This window comes from Seriola dumerili, unplaced genomic scaffold, assembly GCF_002260705.1.
Source record: "Seriola dumerili isolate Sdu_G_001 unplaced genomic scaffold, Sdu_1.0 BDQW01000091.1, whole genome shotgun sequence".
NCBI classification, from domain to species: domain Eukaryota; kingdom Metazoa; phylum Chordata; class Actinopteri; order Carangiformes; family Carangidae; genus Seriola; species Seriola dumerili.
In genome coordinates, this window is record NW_019174346.1 from 3,478,525 (window position 1) to 3,496,962 (window position 18,438).

The 18,438-nt window shown below is 44.1% G+C and overlaps 1 protein-coding gene across 1 annotated transcript in view; it reads right to left on the bottom strand.

The window, feature by feature from the left end:
* srrm3 (serine/arginine repetitive matrix 3) overlaps positions 1–18,438 on the bottom strand; it is a 79,049-nt gene that overhangs the window by 33,908 nt on the left and 26,703 nt on the right. Inside the window, exons 2-3 of the mRNA XM_022746099.1 lie at positions 5,225–5,356; positions 5,016–5,164 (exon numbers count right to left, since the gene is read on the bottom strand). Coding sequence (XP_022601820.1) covers positions 5,016–5,164; positions 5,225–5,344 — 269 coding nt within the window. The 5' untranslated portion in view covers positions 5,345–5,356. The remainder of the gene's footprint in view (positions 1–5,015; positions 5,165–5,224; positions 5,357–18,438) is intronic.

Here is an 18,438-nt window from a genome sequence, read left to right on the forward strand (position 1 = left end):
TTTTTCCCTTGCTTGTGCAGGCTACACCTCTCTACTCAGCTTTAAAACAACAGATATTTAGTTTTCAATACAAACTTGCACATCTAATTTTTCTGCTTGGTGAAGCAGGAACAACAATATCTTCTCTTTTCCTGCTTATTTAAACAGCCCTTACCACTGGTGGCGCACACCGTTTTATGCATGCATTAGACAGGCGTAAGCACACACTTTGTTTAATGTGTGCGTGTGTTGTGCAGATGCGTATACGCGGGTCGTGTGTTTTAAAGGGAGCCTGCAGTTTAGACTGAGCGAGGCTCAGCGCAGAGAGCTCATTAAAGAGCTGGAAAAAGGCTCAGACGCCACAGGAGTTTGAATCATGCACAATCATTATGGTTCAATTAGCGTGGAAAAATGTCCATGAAATAGAGTGTGAACCCTGGTATGCAGAGCAGACCTTGAGCTTAAAATAAGGCAGCAAGTCGTTATCATAAGGTACCCAGAGTTGTTGAAACAAAGACACTAAGCATTTTTTACCATCTCCTCCAAGAGCCGCTCTAACAGCTCGTGTCTCACGCTCCTCCAGACAGATGTCATGTATAAATGGCCCCACGTACGTAACCTCCGGCCCAGCTATTATACATAAAAGGGCAATGTTCCCTGCAGTGGCGGAGCACTCAATGTGCCAGTGAATGGGGGGACGCTGCCAGGTCCTGGATAGCTAAATGAACAGACTCCTTTAATTGCTGAGCCTGTCTAATTGGCTCCCAGGGTGAGGCCATCACTCATGACAGACTATTTATCCTGGTCTTATCTCTGGAGAAAGAGCATGAACTGGATTTGAAGGGGGGGGGGGGTTGTGTGTCAAAGAAAGGAGGGGAGTGTCTGCCGTGCTGGCAGGGTTACAGAAGGAGGCAGACGTCCAACTTGCCCCCCCCCCCAGGCTAATCCTGCACCGAGGCCTCAGTCAGGACGGGGGCTCGCGGGTGACGTTGCAGCTCTGCCCCCTCTGTTAAATCCACAACAAATGAAAACAGACTCCAGCCACCATCTTAATTGTGTCTAATGCCTGGCATTGCTCTGCCTGTCTACCCCTGTGTTTCATCCCCCCGCTCTATCCCTTAATCCTGCACACATGCACACACACTCTCATTTAAAGAGGCACATTAGAAATTGGAGAGGCAGGGTGAGCTGTGCTGAGCCAAGCTGGCAAATGAGATTCTTCTTTTTATTATAGCTTAACAAGATGAGTTGAGCCCGTCCAGAGTTTTAACACTCAGCTGAGTGGTCACCGTCCTTCAAGTGCGACCGTCTGCCAGCCGAGCCCGTGCAGTCTTGAGGAGTGTGTGGAGCTGCTCGGTGCGGGCTTCTGCTCTGCTCGCATTCTGTCATCATTAGCCAAGCTGCTGCCTGCCACTACACTGTTCCAATAGACATCAGGGCTCTTTTACATCGCTGTCAAACCAGGGGCAACTATGTCCACTCCAGCCCAGCAGATGAGTGGACATTGACAGATGGCAACAGCGAACACACCCCCCCCCCCCCCCCCCCCCCCTTTCAGCTGCTTCAGTTTGCCATAGCTCCACCATTTCCCTGCAGTCTTAATGAGGCCCTACCGCCTGACAAGCCCAGTCATGCCCAGGGAAGGAGGGAAGGCTTGATGAGTGCGTAGACAATGAAACTTTCATCCATCTATCTCCATCTTCTCCACCCCTCTCCATCTCTCCACACTACAATGGAACGATCAGCAGCAGGAAAGGTAGTTTTCTCAATTACTGCTGCAGAAGTGAACACAGGAAAAACTAGGCGTCATCATCTTTGCATCTGCAAAACGCAGATCCCTCATTCTGACATTCAGGTTGATGCCTGTCACTGCTCATATCAAGCCTTAACCAAAAAAACAACTCATTACTTAGCTTGCCCTTTATTCAATTAAATCACCCTCATCTATCAAGGATTTGCAGGTTTCTATCATGACAAATTGTGATGTGAATAAAATGTCACCTGGTATCAGTGGGAAAGTGAGTTTACTATGTACCAACACAGGATCCCAGAGCTTGTCATTAATTATAGTCTCAGTTAGCCTGGAGATTGCCTGCAAGCTGTAGTTATTCAAGCAGCACTGTGTGTGTGTGTGTGTGTGTGTGTGTGTGTGTGTGTGTGTGTGTGTGTGTGTGGCCCTCAGATTGTGGATTAGGAGCGACTGCAGTCACCACAATTTCCATGGACACGCTTTAAAGCAACCCAAGCTCTTCCTAACTTTGCGCTGGAGGACACATATCATGCTAATGAAACAGACTACACTGGGTTGGCCTGTGTTCTTAACTGAGTGTCTCTATGGCAACCTGACTAATAACCATTACTTGAGGATAAGGCCGTTAATGCAAAGTTCAAGTGATGGCTGCAAATATGCAAAAACTTCAAGGATGAGTAACGTTGCATCCGTGCTGCAGCTTATGGGTGAAGCTTCATGTATCTTACATGTATCTAACAATGGTGTGTGTGTGTGTGTGTGTGTGTGTGTGTTTTTTATTTTCATCTCTGAGGTAGAATTCATGTCACTGCTGCAAAGAGACACGGTGCAATCTTGATTCAGGGGATTACCAGGATTTGTTGTTCCCAGCTACTGAAGCCACATCGTTTTCACTAAGATGCACACACATGAATTCAACAGCTTGAATTCAAGTAATATGCAAATGTTTGTTTTTCACCGTGAGACATTTCTGCCTTTAATTTCAACGGTTCAATTCCAAGTGCAGCGTCGATCCTGTCTAAGTCCCACTGTTGGCTTGGGCGCAGTGTAGAGACTCCAGACACACAAATACCCTTTTTACACCAAGATAGGTTTTGTAGACGCAGGTAAACTTGCTAATAAAAGGCAATTAACACCTTTTATGCCGCCAGCCGAGTTCGCCTTTCTGTTCGGACTGAGGACGCACACAATTGCAGGGAGCGATGTCTTCTCATGTGTAGCTACAGAGCACACAGACACAGAGGAGCCTCCGTGTGAGACACTTCCATCGGTGATTGTGTGTTTTCAAAAGTTATTTCAGTGTTTCTGGTTGCAGAGCGCCGTGCTGGATTCTGTGTTTACAGTGTTTGTGCTTTGAAAGAAGTTACAACAGGAAAAGGGGCAAAAATCAGCGCGTTCATCCTGGTAAATACCCACGTCTACTGCGGAGTCATCTGACCCGGATGTGAATGCAGATTGAACCCTTTTCCATTGCTGACAAAAGCCTGATGTTAGCGGGTCTTGACCTGCTGAAAAGGGGCTTTACAGTCGCCTCTCTCTTCTGTCTACCTGACAGTGAGGATCTTCATCACCTCACTGATTCTCCACAGGAGCCTATTGCTACCAGTCCATTGAGAAAGACCATGAGTCTTCACTGGGTTGCTAATTGTGAACACTGCCAATTATGTTATCTGGGGCAGGTGGCCAAGCAGGAAGTAACCACGTCCCTGCCAACATGGTCCCTGTAGAGTCCTTCATTTAATACCAAACAGTTCCCTGTGCTGGGAAACAGTTATCTTAGGAGCAGGGCAGCATCACACATAATGACGTTAGTTTCATTTGTCAGAGCATTATAGCAGAATGCACTGCTTTTAACAGGACTGAAAAAAAGGCGCTCGATTGGTCAGATCACAGCTACTGATAATATTTCCATAGCATGCTGCTCAAACAGCCGTGTCCCCAAAATACAACCGCTATGCACCACTTCCTAACAATAACACAGCGTCTTATGTTTACTCCCCTCCTCTGCAGGGGCTTGTTTTTCCCCTCTTCCCAGGGCTGCAATGAAAATGACTTTTGGCAGGTAACAGATTTTGAATGTAATGTTTCGGTGCAGCTTGTGAACTCAGCAGCCCTACAGGTACATACCTGTCAATGTCAAGTTCTCTACAGCACATACGATGTTTTCATGGCGTGCACTTCAACCGGCTCCCCAGCAAGTGAATCATAAGGAAAAGATAAACAACTACTGTTTCAGTGGAAACAGTTCTGTCACTTGACATTAAATACCCAGTGCAACTGAAGAGCTTACCTGCTCGTTGGAACAACATTTATTCAGTGCTACTTGAATGTTTTCGTGCTTAATACATACGGGGCCTCATGCAAGAACACCGTCGTATTCTCATCCCAGAACTCTCTTTAAATTGCCACCTGCTTACTGTATGAGTAGGAGTGCGTAGGTGAAATCTGGTCATTAGCATAATAAGCGCTCCCACGTTGCTATTAAAGGCTACCTGTTCGGTTCCATTTGTGGCAGCGCTTCATTCACGAACGTGTCACCCCGAGATTAAAAATAAAATAAACTTCAGGTCCCTGTGTCGGGAGTCAGTGGACCAAAGCAAGAGCCCTGTCAGCAGTCGTATTATAGCTTTTGAAATAATAACAAAATATTAAAACAGCTGCCTTAGTTCTTTCTTTTTATTTTAGTTGATTTTGGTTTCATATTTAAACTCTAGTGTCATTCGGATTAAGGCGTTATCATTTTGGAAGACACTCAAGTATTTTTCCGACTGAAGGAAGGCAGAGTATCTGTACATGAGCCAAACCTCAGACCTGGATCATCTGCTAATTTTCTGAGTGTTTCAGCTACACTCCTCTGTTGTCCGCGTCACAGACTGATGGAAAAGATGCACTTCTGTTTTCATCTATCCAGCTGTCTACACAGGTCACGTAACAGTCATGCTATACATGCTTGAGCGCTACCAGAAGTGTATTTTGTGAGTGAAGTGAGTTTTATGAGTGAATTAGTGCACGTATCTACAGCGACTGCGTGTTCAGCTCAAAGCGCTGCTAACTCACGGCTGCAGCTGCTGAGCAACGAGCTGAAAGTCACGATCAAAGCTGCAGATTTCGGGTGATAATTCTTTGTAGGTTGATCGTGAGCGACACCCTTTCACATCATTCACGTCATTTGATGGTCACTATAAAGATACTGATCATAGCAGCTTTAAGTATGTGCTGTTCTTAAGAGGTCCTTGCATGAGGCCCATCGTGTTATTGTTATAAGTTGCTCATCACATCTACTCACCCCTGCTCCTCCATCATCTCCTGGAGCTCCATACATTTCAGCTCTACCCTCCTCTTCCTCTCATGGTCCAGGATCTCTCTGTGTGGCTTCTTCACCAGGACGGGCTCTGCTTTGGGCTCCTCCTCCTCCTCCTCCTCCTCATCCTCCTCCTCCTCATCCTCCTCCTCCTCCATACCTGGCTGTCCGTCCTCAGCTTTAGTTTGTAGGACTGCAGTCGGCGTGGGCGCTCCTGACCCCGCAGCTGTTCCTGCTCCTGCTCCGGGGACCACCGGCTGCGACACCCCATTTGCGCCATCCTTAGGAGACGGCACCCTCGCTGCATCGTACATGATTACTGAACTCTGTGGAGATGGAGAGAAAGAGATCAGCTGATGGAGGAAAAGAAGAACTGTCAGAGGAACACTTGGTATTCCCGTGGATTTTAGAAGTCTCATTTCGTGTTAATGATTTAACGTCCAATCTTCCCGCGAACCTCCATTTGGGAGGATTTCGGTTGTTGCTGATTTATTACTGCACTGTTCACGGTGGTGAGAGCGTGTAATTCTTATACACACGGCTCACATTTAATAACATAAAATATGAAAGTAGAATATTCTTCATTTCCACTGTGTCAAGCCCATGAAGGAACCTTTACCATCATTCCACACATACACACACACACACACACACACACATACACACACACACACACACACATTCCTACAGCAACCAATTCAAACACACAATAAGCCACAAACATTTAGCGGCACACTGAAAGGTGAGCTGTTTGTGACTTGATGGTAATGTCAGTGGACAGGCTGCAGCGTTTTTGCCTGAACCGAGTAGTGCACTTTGCAAACCGTTCACACACATCATCATACTGTACACACACACACACACACACACACACACACACACACACCATGGACCTTGAGTAGACATGCATTGCCAGCGACAGCGCTGACAGCAACTTCTGCTCCATGAGTCAACAACCCAGTAGCGCCTAGAGGCAGGAAGGTGGGGAGGGCGTGGAGGGGGTGGAATTCCTCTTTAAAACTCTCTGATCTCCTGGACCCAACTGAAGCTGTAAAGCAACGTCGTATACCACACACACTGTACATCAAGACAGGGGAAGGAGGAGAGGAAGAGGATGACACAAAGCCTGTAGCAACAAAACACGTGACAGTGGAGAACAGGGAAAGTATTGATTTATCTTTGATATAACTTGATTGATTTTATTATATCGACCATGAATGCATTCTTTGTTCTCGACTTTCGCAACCTTTTTGTTTCTGGCTCGTTTACTCGTGAAATGATGATCTTGTCATTTTGGTGAATAAAAAAAATCGCCTCGTCCAAGTGCTGCATGGACTGCGCTCTGATTAAGATGGATCGTCCTGTTAAGGCCGGTGTAGAACAAGAGCGGGAAGACTGGGAAGGCCTTCACGTGCCCACGAGCCTCGGCCGCCTCAGCGCCTCAGCTCCTCTCCCTCTGCGACTAATGGCTTCATTTTTCAGCAAGGAGCCAAAGAAGCCCAGCTAAGGCACTTCATCACTGTCACACACGGAGACAGGAAGATACTGAGGCTGGATGGACGAAAGCTCCACCGCTACATTTACATCTTCTACCAACTTATCCCATCCCATCACTGTGATTGTGTGAGCAGCCTTCAGGCAGGCGGTTCCCTACGATTGAGCTGATTCGGAAAAGTCTTTGACTGGTTAATAGGGATGTGCTTGTTTTTGAAGTGCTGCGAGCTGGTAAACGAGCCGTGGATCTGTGTGCAGCGACACGACTCTCGGGCTGACAGAACAGGTGGCAGGACAGCAGGAGGTATTATCTCTGAATCTATTATACAGTAAATCAGCACTTGATATTCCATGACAGAGATCTCTCATCTGCACAAACTTGTCTGCAGAAGGTTCTTGGGAGAAAAAGCTCTCATCTATCAAAAGAGACTTTAAAACGGCATTCAGGAAGACTGGAGCACCCTCTGTACCAGCTCGGAGGAGAGACTTTTTTGTTTCTTATTTTTGCTTTATTGATACGACAAAACCCAACGGCAGTGACAGCAAAGAAACGAAGGAACAAAAACAAACAAAAGTCCAATGAAATGAAACAATCAACCGAGACTTACTGTAAATCCTTCCGTGTGATTTCTATGCTCCTTTACACCTTTCACAAACGTATACATTACACTCCAAACAAGACTCCACTCTGCACCATTTGCATTTATGAAAGAGCCAAAATAAACAGGCTGTTAATGAGAAATTCAATCCAAACTCTAATCTAAGAGGTGATACGATTTTAGAAAGAATCTAGACATTTAAGTGGGACCGAATAATTTGAGTAACACTTCAATTTAAAAAACATTTAGTTAATTTAGTTTTAATGTAGTTTTCTTTCTTCATTCATTAGCCATACCGCTTATCCTATTAGGTGCGTGGCCAATCCCAGCTGACTTTGGGTGAGGGCGGGGTGCACCCTGGTCAGGCCGCCAGAGTTGACGTTTAGAGACAAACACATTTACAGGCAATTTAGAGTCACCTAGCGTGCATGTCTTTGGATTGTGGGAGGAAGTACCCGCGCGGAGAACATGTAAACTCCACGCAGGAAGACCACTGCACCACCGTGCCGCGGTTTGTTTGAATTTATTTTAATTAGACCAGGTGTCCACAGGCGATGAAAGCCTGAGCTGGTCTGTTCAGGTCAGGGTCTGTCAGTCAGAGGGGAGGACCATGGTTAATCTCTTTTGTGCTGGACATCACGTCTTGGCCGCTGAGTTGCCCCCGGTAACAAACAACATGATTTCCACTATATGAAACTGACCGAACATAAGAAGCTGTTTGAAATCCAGATGTAACAAGATTAAATAAAATGAAGATATGATGGCAGAAATCTTCAGAAACGGGAAACTCCCTTCACAAGTGAGATTCTCCGCAGCGCCAGATGTGTGGAGTCCGTGTCGCCGGTCTGTGTTAAATGAACGCTGCAAATATCCAACCATCTCATTATACTAATGCATCACTCCACAGCCATTCCTCTTTGTTCCCATGAGGGGGGCGGGGCGTGCACAAATCTGTTCTCTTTCAAGTTAAAACAACTAAATCATTGACTTGTGTAATGAAAAAAATCAGAGCATAAAGGGAGAGTTGTCAGTGAGCTGATAAGGAAGCAGAGCACACAGTCAATTTGTGTGAGAGTCCTCTGCAGGGACTGAAGGTTATCTGCAGCTACTGTATTAATGGTGGCACAAACCTCGTCTTCTATTATTGCGAGGGCGTGTAAGACTGTCACATCCCGACAAACGCTTTGTAATTAGTCATTATGCTAAGTGGAGTTGTTTAGCCACATTCGCTGAGTGTCACCATCAGTTATATCAAATCACAAAGACAGAATGCGTCTTGAACATTCAATATTCCAGTTTGGAGCAATGACACTGATTGCTGTTAGAAATTAAAGAGCCATTAGTTCACACCCTCTCTCCACAGAGAGAGAGAGAGAGAGAGAGAGAGAGAGGATCGTTCCTGTTGTCTGCTCCTGTGTCGGCTCTGCAGCCGACGTCTGCTGACGTCACACCTCAGACCACAAAAACAAAAACAACCCTGAAGTGTAAAATAACAGCCAATCATAGCGGTCATCCGCTCTGAATGTGTAAGGGTTGTTGCAATTTCCATAAAAGCATCGTGATTTCTCAATTACAGAGTTGCTGGTCGCCCATGCGGGGCTGACTCATCTGGAACATACAGTGGATGGATCACGTGCTGAAAGCTCAATTAATAAGAATAACACTGTGGCCACACAGTGAAAAAATCTTGGTCTCATTAGCAACATAATGTTGCATTAGGCTAATGGGACATTAGAGAGGGGATTGCCTGGACTTGAACCACTGTGTAATTATAGTGATTATTTTCTTTTTCCACAGGGGATTTCATCGAAATATATTGTTATCAAAAAGCAAAAAGATGACATAATTTTTACTACTGTCTGTGAGCTGCTATGTGTTGGGATCATTGATTCATTTTCCTGTTTGCCTCTTTGGATGGATAGATTACCAGTTTATTCAGAGTAAACTGCCTCCTTGACATCTATTGGCTGCGTTGCCATTGCATTTGGTATAAAGACATTAAGAGCGTTTCCATCCACCTTTATGCACATTTTCAATTTGCATTTAAAAAAAAAACCTGCCAGCAATTCTCAAGTCAAATGTTCCAAAAATGACTTTTTACGTTCGGCTGAGGTAGAAAAGTTGGTGCATTGATAAAAACAAAATATGACAAAGTGCAATGGAGACGGACTTCAGGGATGAACTGTGATGTGTGTGAAGTATTTGACCGAACTGTCACATGTTAGTGACGAGATGAAAAACGTTCATGACATTAATACTTGAAACAAATACGAATGCCATATTTCCATATTCTCCACATGGTTTTCCGTCAGTACATGTTTGACTGGTGCTCTTTTAATTGTGTCATCTCGTTACACCGTCTTCTCTCTAGTTTAATAGCACTTTGCATGGTTGCCCCCAAACTGTTTATCTTGATGTGGCCGACTCCTAATATTCACAAAACAGTAGTAGATGGAAAGTGACTTAAATACTTTCATTAGCATTTCCTTTGCAGAAATGTGGCTGAAACTGTGGCTGCATTTAGATGAAACTTTACATACTTTTACTTTATTTTAGGTTTATGACGCAACATGACAAACTCGGCTGTACTTTGTGTTCAGCGCTAACTACTAAATGTCAGCATGCTAACATTGTCACTATAAGTATGTTAGCATGCTGCATTTAGCTTAAAGGAAGTACAACCGCACAGAGCTGCTAGCACGGCTGCAGAGCGTCGGTCTTGTTTTCATTTGACCGTAGTGAAAACATCAATCAAGCCAATAACGAGATGAACCTTTGTAATCTGGCATCGACACTTGTAAACTCATTAATTAATATCATTACCATCACTGTCAAGGGTATTGATAAGGGAAGAGTTTAGCAGTTTTTCATTGCCTGTGTCATTTTTCTGTCTATAAGGATTAGGGAAATATTCAGCTCCGTCTTTATACAGCATGTTTTCTGAATCCGACTTTATGAACACAGTGAGTTTGTTTTTTTTTTTAATGTGGTTAATGTACACAGCCGGGCCCTTTCAGTACACAGCATATGCATGGCCATCTGTATATTTAGTCTTGATCGACCTTACAACGTAAACACTGCAGACACTGCGCTGTATGCTCATGGAGGAGAGAGACGGTGGAGAAGCTACACGGTGAGTGTGTGAATTTTTCATTATAAAAAAAATATTCTTTGCAGTCATAAAAGAATATTGAGTATTGCAGGCCACAGTCTGCACTTGACTGTAAGCAGGAAAATTCAGCCAGCATTGATTTGTATTTCATCCGTAACACTGACATCACATCAATATGGAAGGTATCCAACAGTCCAGCTCCAGCAGGAATCGTTTTAGATGCTACTGTCTTGTTGTATCTTCTGCATTTTATTTTGACGCCTAATTTAAAAATATCATAGGACAATGCAGCTGATTTTGTAATTAGAGTGTAAAAACACTTAAACACAACAGCGTGCTACTTTCTTTTCTTTTCTTTTTTTTTCAGAATCTTGTGGCTTGTTTAAGTGGAGTCTATTTCATCTGCCACACTCCAGAGAATAAAGCAGAGAGGTGGGTCTGGTCTGCTTGGGGCCATGTTCCTCGCTAAAAGCCAACTCCAACCCCTCTCTAACCCCTCGCCACTCTCTCATAGCACGGTAGGTCACTCCGTGTTGTGCACAAAGGCACCGATGATTGGATCTCACTCAGCGGTGGCTGCTCCTCATCCATGATTGCAGGGTGGCAGTAATAGGGGGCCTGACCTCGACTGAGACTGGCAGAGAGAAGCTGAAAAAACATTCTGGGTGGCTTTCACTCAAACTTCTTTTCCACCTCCACCCTCCCCCCCCTCCCCTGTGAAATGATGTGAAATGACAGAAATATTCAGAGTCAAGGTGGGTGCACTGGATAGACTTTGTGTGCACGTGTCTCAGCAGGACCTGACTGCACTCCTCTCTGTGTGTGTCCTATCTCCTGCTTTCCATCGCACCTTTCTACCAAAATAATCAGCCCCTTGGCTGGAAGCTTGGTTTTGTTTTTAGCACGCTGGCACCCAGAGGATGTGTTTAGCTTTCCCAAGGTCAGCTGTCTTCATTCCAGGCACGTTGGATTGCTGTTGGGTGCCGGGAAACAAGCAGACTTTTTTTTTTTTTTTTTTTTTTTTTTAATCGTAGTTGGATGGAAGGTGCATACAAAACGAGCAGCAGGGGTCTCAGGAATGGTAAAGAAGGAAGAGATAGTCGTGCACAGTGGTTATGTTTGACATTTAAATGGGGGCTCAAAAGTTTTGACATGTGTAATTTCTTTTTCACTGCTGTCTACCAAAGCTCTGTGCTTTAATAAGTCACAATGAGACCAGATAGACAGACTTCAGCTGAGACGTTGGCACAGCTGTTTTGATTTGGTGAAATCATGCCGAGGCACAGTCCCACAGTCATCTGACTTCATTAAACAGACATGAGTTTAGACTGAGAATGAGTTTCTGTAAAGTGCTTCACTCACTTTTCTGTTTGTGCTTTGGCAACACAGCGCAGAGTGACATAAGAGTGCGGCTCTGACTGGAGTTCTGGGAGATTTCTCCTCCATAGAAATTGCAAAACACTCCTTGCTCAGATGCAAAAACTACACTTTCATGTGTAAGAGCCACAGTGTGCATCATTTGGAGCCGAGCAGACAACACAAGCGGGATGACAACGGCTCTCATCAACACACTCTGAACTAATGAGTGGTATGAGAGAGATACAGAGTAAGTCAAAGCGAGAAGTTGGCAGAAAATGTTTGGACTTTGGTGGAGAAACATCTTTGGCAACCTCAGAGACAGAGTGTGACAAAAATAAACCCCTGTCCCATTTTCAACACAGACAGATTCACGCGCGTCGCCGCAGAGGAAGACGGCGAAGCTGTCTGTACGGCGACATCTGGGCCCGTCCTGGCACACAGTTCAGCTGCGGGTTGACAATCTGGAGGAGAAGTCGCTCGACCTCGGCACGGGGGCTTCGCTCCTCGGGGGGATCAAACTGTGATTTCTTTGAACCTCTCCTTCAGCTGGTGTGCGTCTGCTCCAGCTGGCTTGATGCACAACCACATTCTGCTGGAACTCGTAAACTCGTCCGAGTTGCCATGTGCAGCGTCTCAGGGGAGAAATGATTAGCACAGGGCTGCTTCTGATGCGATTAGCGGGGTCACCGACAGGGGAGAGATGTGCTCAGGGTCCGCGAGCCTGAGTCACTCCCCGCCTGTCGCTACGCTGCACATCACATCACAACACAACTCTGAGGAATTCTAGGGAGGGAGCATATAAAGATAAAACTGCTTGTGTAGGATTATTATTGATTCCAAACCATCTTTATCCATCTCTCTGCTCCCCGCTGAGTGACAGAAGGAGAATGAAATGATTTTATGTAAAACAATTATTCCTCAGCACAATTGAGCTCCATGAAAAACGCTGGTGCCACAAATTTGCAAAACAAATCTGGTGGACTAGGTGTAGGTTCACATAGGCTACCGAGGTTGTTTATTTCAGTCCTTATTAATATTCACACATTGAAATAAAACATGAAAATACTGGCCGAAAAGGCGTAGGCTGAAGCTACAGCTTATTACTCGTACTGTCTTTATAACGTTACATGAGTCTGCAACCCTCTGGCTGCAAGCCACTGTGCAGTCAGAGACAACCAGAAGAAACCTTTTGCCACGAGGATTAGACACGTTCACTGCTGAGTTTATGCAGTTTATGCGATCTCGGTTTTATATTTATTTAACACCATATTTTTAAACTTTTTCTTATTTTTTTATTTGCCAAAACAAACTATATATTTTTAATTCATTGTCACAACTCATCCACAGGTTCACCCTTTGGAGGAGATGAGCATCTTCTTTTTATATTCGTCTTTACCCATGTTCTTTTAAATGCACTAATAAGTTCATACAGGCTCTCTATGATTTCAAACAACCTCTGAGAACAGTTTGGGTTATAAGTTATATAACGATAAGTCTTAGAAGTTAAGAGGATTTTCTTTTCTTTCCTTTTTTTTTTTTTTTTTAAACATTATGTTGTTGGACATTTCTGTCTCTTGGAAAAAACAGGGTAGAGATGGACAGGAAACAAGATAAGAGAGGGGGTATAATATAAAGCTCAAGGCTGGAATCAAACCATCAACAATGCAGTTACAGTATATGCTATGTGCTTTTAGAAACGACACTATCAGGACGTCCGAGAGTGAAGAAGAAGACGCTGAATACACTTATATTATATTTAACTCTCTGCGAGCCGCACTGTACGTCACAAGATACAAAGCAGACGTGTTGTAAACGACACAGAAATGTTTTACACTTGGGATTGCTCAGTATAAAAACGAAACATAACGTGCAGTAAACAGTCTCCACCTTTCATCCCACTGCCCTTTATTATTCACGTTCCTGGGTGAAGTCACAGTGACTGTTCAGCTGCTGCTCGAGGCAGATGTTCCTCTAAAGCTCATATTAAACCTCAAACGAAGCCGTGGCAGTTCCTATAAGTTTCACAAACGTGCACATCAGCTATTGTGAATGTCAGTCTGACATCATTTCTGTATTAGACCTGCTGCATATAAGTCTGGTTGGTAGGGGCGTCGTGTGGCGTAGTGGTCTAAGCTGGAGCCCCATGTGTAGAGGCTACAGTCCTCGCTGCAGTTGTCCCCGGTTCGAGTCCCGCATCGGACAGCCCTTAGCTGCATGTCATTCCCCCTCTCTCTGCCTCCCCATTTCTCTCTACTGCACTGTCAATAAAGGCACAAAAAGCCCAAAAAATATACTTAAAAAAAAAAAAAAGCCTGGTTGGTAGAGAGAACCTGAAATATATCAGGCAGAGGAGATGAATGCATCACACGGAGAGGGAAAGGTTGGGGAGGATGATGATAGAAACCGCAGGTCAGCTGTGCAAATTAATTGCTGAATTAATTTGTGCGTGTCAGTGTTGATTTTATTAAATTATTTAAATATTGGCACTGATTTTTTTTAATTTTTTTTTATCAAACATCACTTAATAAAGAGCATCTGTGTTCCTGATGAAAGCAAAGGCTTAAAAATTAAAAAAAATAACTAAAATTTAAATAAAAGATGTAATGTTTGGTTCCTGCTGCAGGTTCTGGAGCTCGTGGGCAGGAGTCACTCACTAATCTACCATCATTTCTAAGAGTTTTCAGTTACAATGCTTTGAGGAAACACCTCTTAAACTTAGACAGGTTCATAAGATCATTTCAGTCTATGATCCTCTCAACCATAAGATGCTTTTGAGCCACGAGGCCTTGATCCTGGCCTTTAGTCAGTGGTAATGAAGCTTGGAGAAACTTCTCTCCTCACTCGTGTCACAAGCACCGTTTCCAACTATCTGCTCCACCAGCTCGTTCTCGTCTTCATCCAATCACAGACGGACACGGGGGCCTTCAGCCAATCACTCGTAAGCTGTCAGACTTTAAAAGTGCTCTCTCTCCCTCTCTCTCTCTCTCCGCTGTCATTCAGCTGTCACTCCAGCACCACGAAGAATCTGTGACCCACCTTCACCCCTTCACCACCTCAGCTGTGGATGCCTGACCGTCTCCAATCAAACCATCCCATCAGAAGTTTCCCTGTCATGAGGGTGTTCCCGTCCTCGAGCTCGATTCCTTATCAGCTTCATCTAATAGGAAGCACCTCTTCCCATGGTGATTTATTCCTTCTGTTCACAGTAAAATCAATTTTATTTCAACTTTCTCATCCTCTTTTGTGTCGTATTAGTCTCTCCTGTTTGAACTGTGAGCAGTTTGAAGCTTCTTTGTGTCTTCGTCCTCTCTAACAACCATAAGACTCCTGTCTCCAGCATGTATGTGTCTAACAGGTCGGTAGAATGTGTAAAAAAATCCATGTATTAAAACCAGAGACGGCTAGCTTATGACGCTAACAGCATGCAAAACATAAAAGGTCAATAACGTAAATTATCAAGTAGTGCGTCCATGGATTTACTGTACTCCGTGAATCAAACAAATCTGCCTAAATACGTTTGGCTCTCCAAAAGCCGCACTGCACACGATGTCTCATACAGCATTTCACACAGACACTTCACATGGAGGACGTGACCCCGCGCTCCCTGGAGAACAATGTACGTCAAGTGTGGTCCGACATTTCCTCTCAGAGCCACGTGAGAAGACAGAACTTTAAGCAATAAGCTACAAAACAAAAAGATCGAAGCTTTTCTTTGAGATATCATTTCCATACCGTCCATATGGAGCGCATTAATGCATTCAGCCTCCACAGTATCTCGTGTCCTTGCTTACTCAGCAAACACAACTTAAGTTGCATCTCAGGTTTCATCATCTGCTTTGGCCTTTGTTCCACCGCTATAAGCCTCAATGGTCTTTTAGCCAGCAAAGCAGTTTTTTTCTGATACTTTGAGATTGAACTGAAAATGTAGCTGCAACATAATACTGTATGGGGTTGAAAACCTCTTTCCAAACACAGCTTGGAGTCTTATTGCATTTTGTGAATGAGAAGCAGAAGGAGCTGAGGCAGTAAATTACCCTCTTTCTTTCTGAGGGGCAACTCCATCCCGGGAGGATGAAATGATGTTAGAAAAACTTCAGTAAAACTTCTCCATGTGACTCATCTTACTCAGAGGGCAGCAGAACACGGACAGTGGAATTTATTATTAAAAATCACCTTCTCTTATCCGAGGATAGAGATAAGAGCGGGTTCCTCAACTGTGTCTCACTGCCCCGTCTCGCCCTCTTGCTGGGAGTGTCAGAGAGTCATTTGGAGATAAGTTTGCCCCCTGCACTCTCCGTCCACACCAGCTGTCCATTATAGAGTTTATCAAATGTCCAGCAGACATGCTAGGTCTAAATTAGCTCATCGCCACACCGGCAAGGGCTTCAGTCAGTGGCTGATGTGTTCTCACAAATCCAACTGATCTCCCTAAACCATCATTAGTATATTCCTCTCCCTCAACTGAAATGATTCCCCAGTGGCTCAACTCATAATTTCACAAAACCCATCAGCTACAATTATTCACCCATAAATATTTCCATGAATTACCACCATCCTGTATGATAATGATCAAAATCAACCGCGACCTCTGGCTTGACAGAGCCAGAAAGTTTCAGTATGAGAGGGTGAGGGCGAAGATGCTGGAGCACTTCCACAGTCAGCTTCAAAGGAGAAAATCTAATTTAAAAAGTTAGTAGGACCAGAGTGCACCGGGTGCAGGGAGGCTTAAAAGTGGTCAAGGTCCCTCCTGGAAGGGTCACCAGGGAGTCGTCAGGGTGACAGTATGAGGAGTGAAGTTTACAGCCCAGATCAGAGGCTTTCAGACTTCAAACATCTGCTGCAATTTGTGTCAAGAATTGTACGTCTGTCTTCTGTCTGTATTTACATTCAGTGGGACTTAGACTTCCTGAGAATGTTGTTAAGTCACGTGTCCACTGAGAACAAATGTCTATAGATCATTCCCTTCAGCACCAGAGTAATCCAGTGATAGATGTCTGTACATCATTGGCTACAGTACGAATGAGAACTTCTAATAGCGAAAGTTAAACATCCATTTAGAGCTGCAAAATTAATCGAAATATAATCGAAACATCTAATATTGAAATATCCAGATCACAGGAGCTGCAACTGTTTTTGATAAAAGGTAAAATGTGTCACGACATTGTTGTACAGTGTCAGCACCATCAGTGTTGTGGTGCTACAGAGACGCCCCGACCTACAGATCATACTCTCCAGACGTAAAGGAACATGATTGTTTGGTACAAGACCAACAAAAATCACATCATCATTATTTTAAAACATTTTCAGTGACGATAAAATGCAAAAACGATCCCGACTGACTCATATCGCGATCACAATATCTGCCAGAATAATCGCAATATGATTTTTTTTTTTGCATTTCGCTCGATCCTACATCCATTAATATCAACTTTTCCATGTTGAACTGTTAAATATGTGTTGACATTACCGAGGCTCAGACACTGACACTTGCTTTTATCTATGCATCTACAGTGATTTTCCCTGCATTGAAAAACTGTAAACAACAATTTAAAATAACATCCGGGGGGCAACAGGGCTGTTAGATGTCTTGATTTTGTCTGAGGGGGTGTCCACGGTATCAGACTAGAGGAACGTACCCTCGAGGTTCAGGAAACACAAATGCATTTTCATGCAGTGAAAGATTCTGACATTATCCCACAGAGCGTCATGTTTTGACACTGTACGCTTTAAAGACCTCAGAAAACATGGTATTGATATGGATGAAATCTTCCTCCTATCCAGCTGCCTGCTGTGTCTGGGTGATTGAACCAGTCAAAGAGAGAGTTGGCTGAATAGAGTCAGTGCCCGCAGCAATCTGAAGCCAATCTCCAGACTGCTGCAGCACAGAAATGAGGCTGTCCTCTTTTCCACCTGCCTGTGCTGCTGCTCTTTAATTGACACAGCACTCTGGAGCGCAGAGCGATCAGCTTCCTGATACAAAGTGATGCCTGTCAGTTAGCGGCAGACGTTCATTGCCTGACTGCAATCACCCCCTGGACTACAGGAACATCGCTCGGAAGCTCCTGCACAAAAGCGCCTTCACTCCTGCCGGTGCAGCACCCGCCTTCATCCCACATAACAACCACCTTCTACCGGTGATAGCAATACAACAACAACAAAAACAAAATCTCTCAAAACTTTCAGACAATGCCCCTCTTTCATTTCCCAGCAGAATAAAACTTGTCAGGAGTTTACAGAGGTTTTGTTTTGCTCGGTGCAGCCACAGGGTTGATTTTAAATACAGGTTTTCTGCCTACACCTTTCCAGGATTGTAATCACCAGCAGCCCTCGACTGCCGTCACACAGCTTCGTGCATAACAAAAATTGTGCAGGCTGATGAGTCATGAGCTAAAACCTCGGCTTAATTACACTGGGGACTCAGGCTCTCTGTCACTTAGCTCCGGGCCAATGAACCAAATGATTTTCTTATTAGTTTCCTACCAGCTAACGCCCCAGTTTTGTTTGTTTTAGTTCGCATGTTCATACCCAAATGTTTCTAACTGATTAGTTAAAGCTGAACAAAAAAAAAAAACACAAAAGGAATTCATGACATTTCTCATTTATCAGTGAAGAATTAGCAGCTGGAGCCGTGGTGATCAGCATAATCACCTGATCATCATCAGGCGATTTCTTATTTGAATAAAAATATTTTATGTGATTATCATCAGCTAAGTTTCTGTTCTCATTTTTAACAATCTTAGTGGTAGATTTACTTTTATAGTGGTAAATAAAATTACAATTACTGAACATCCTTATAGTTAATTTAGTGGAGCCTGATATGTATAATAACACCCCACACACTCAC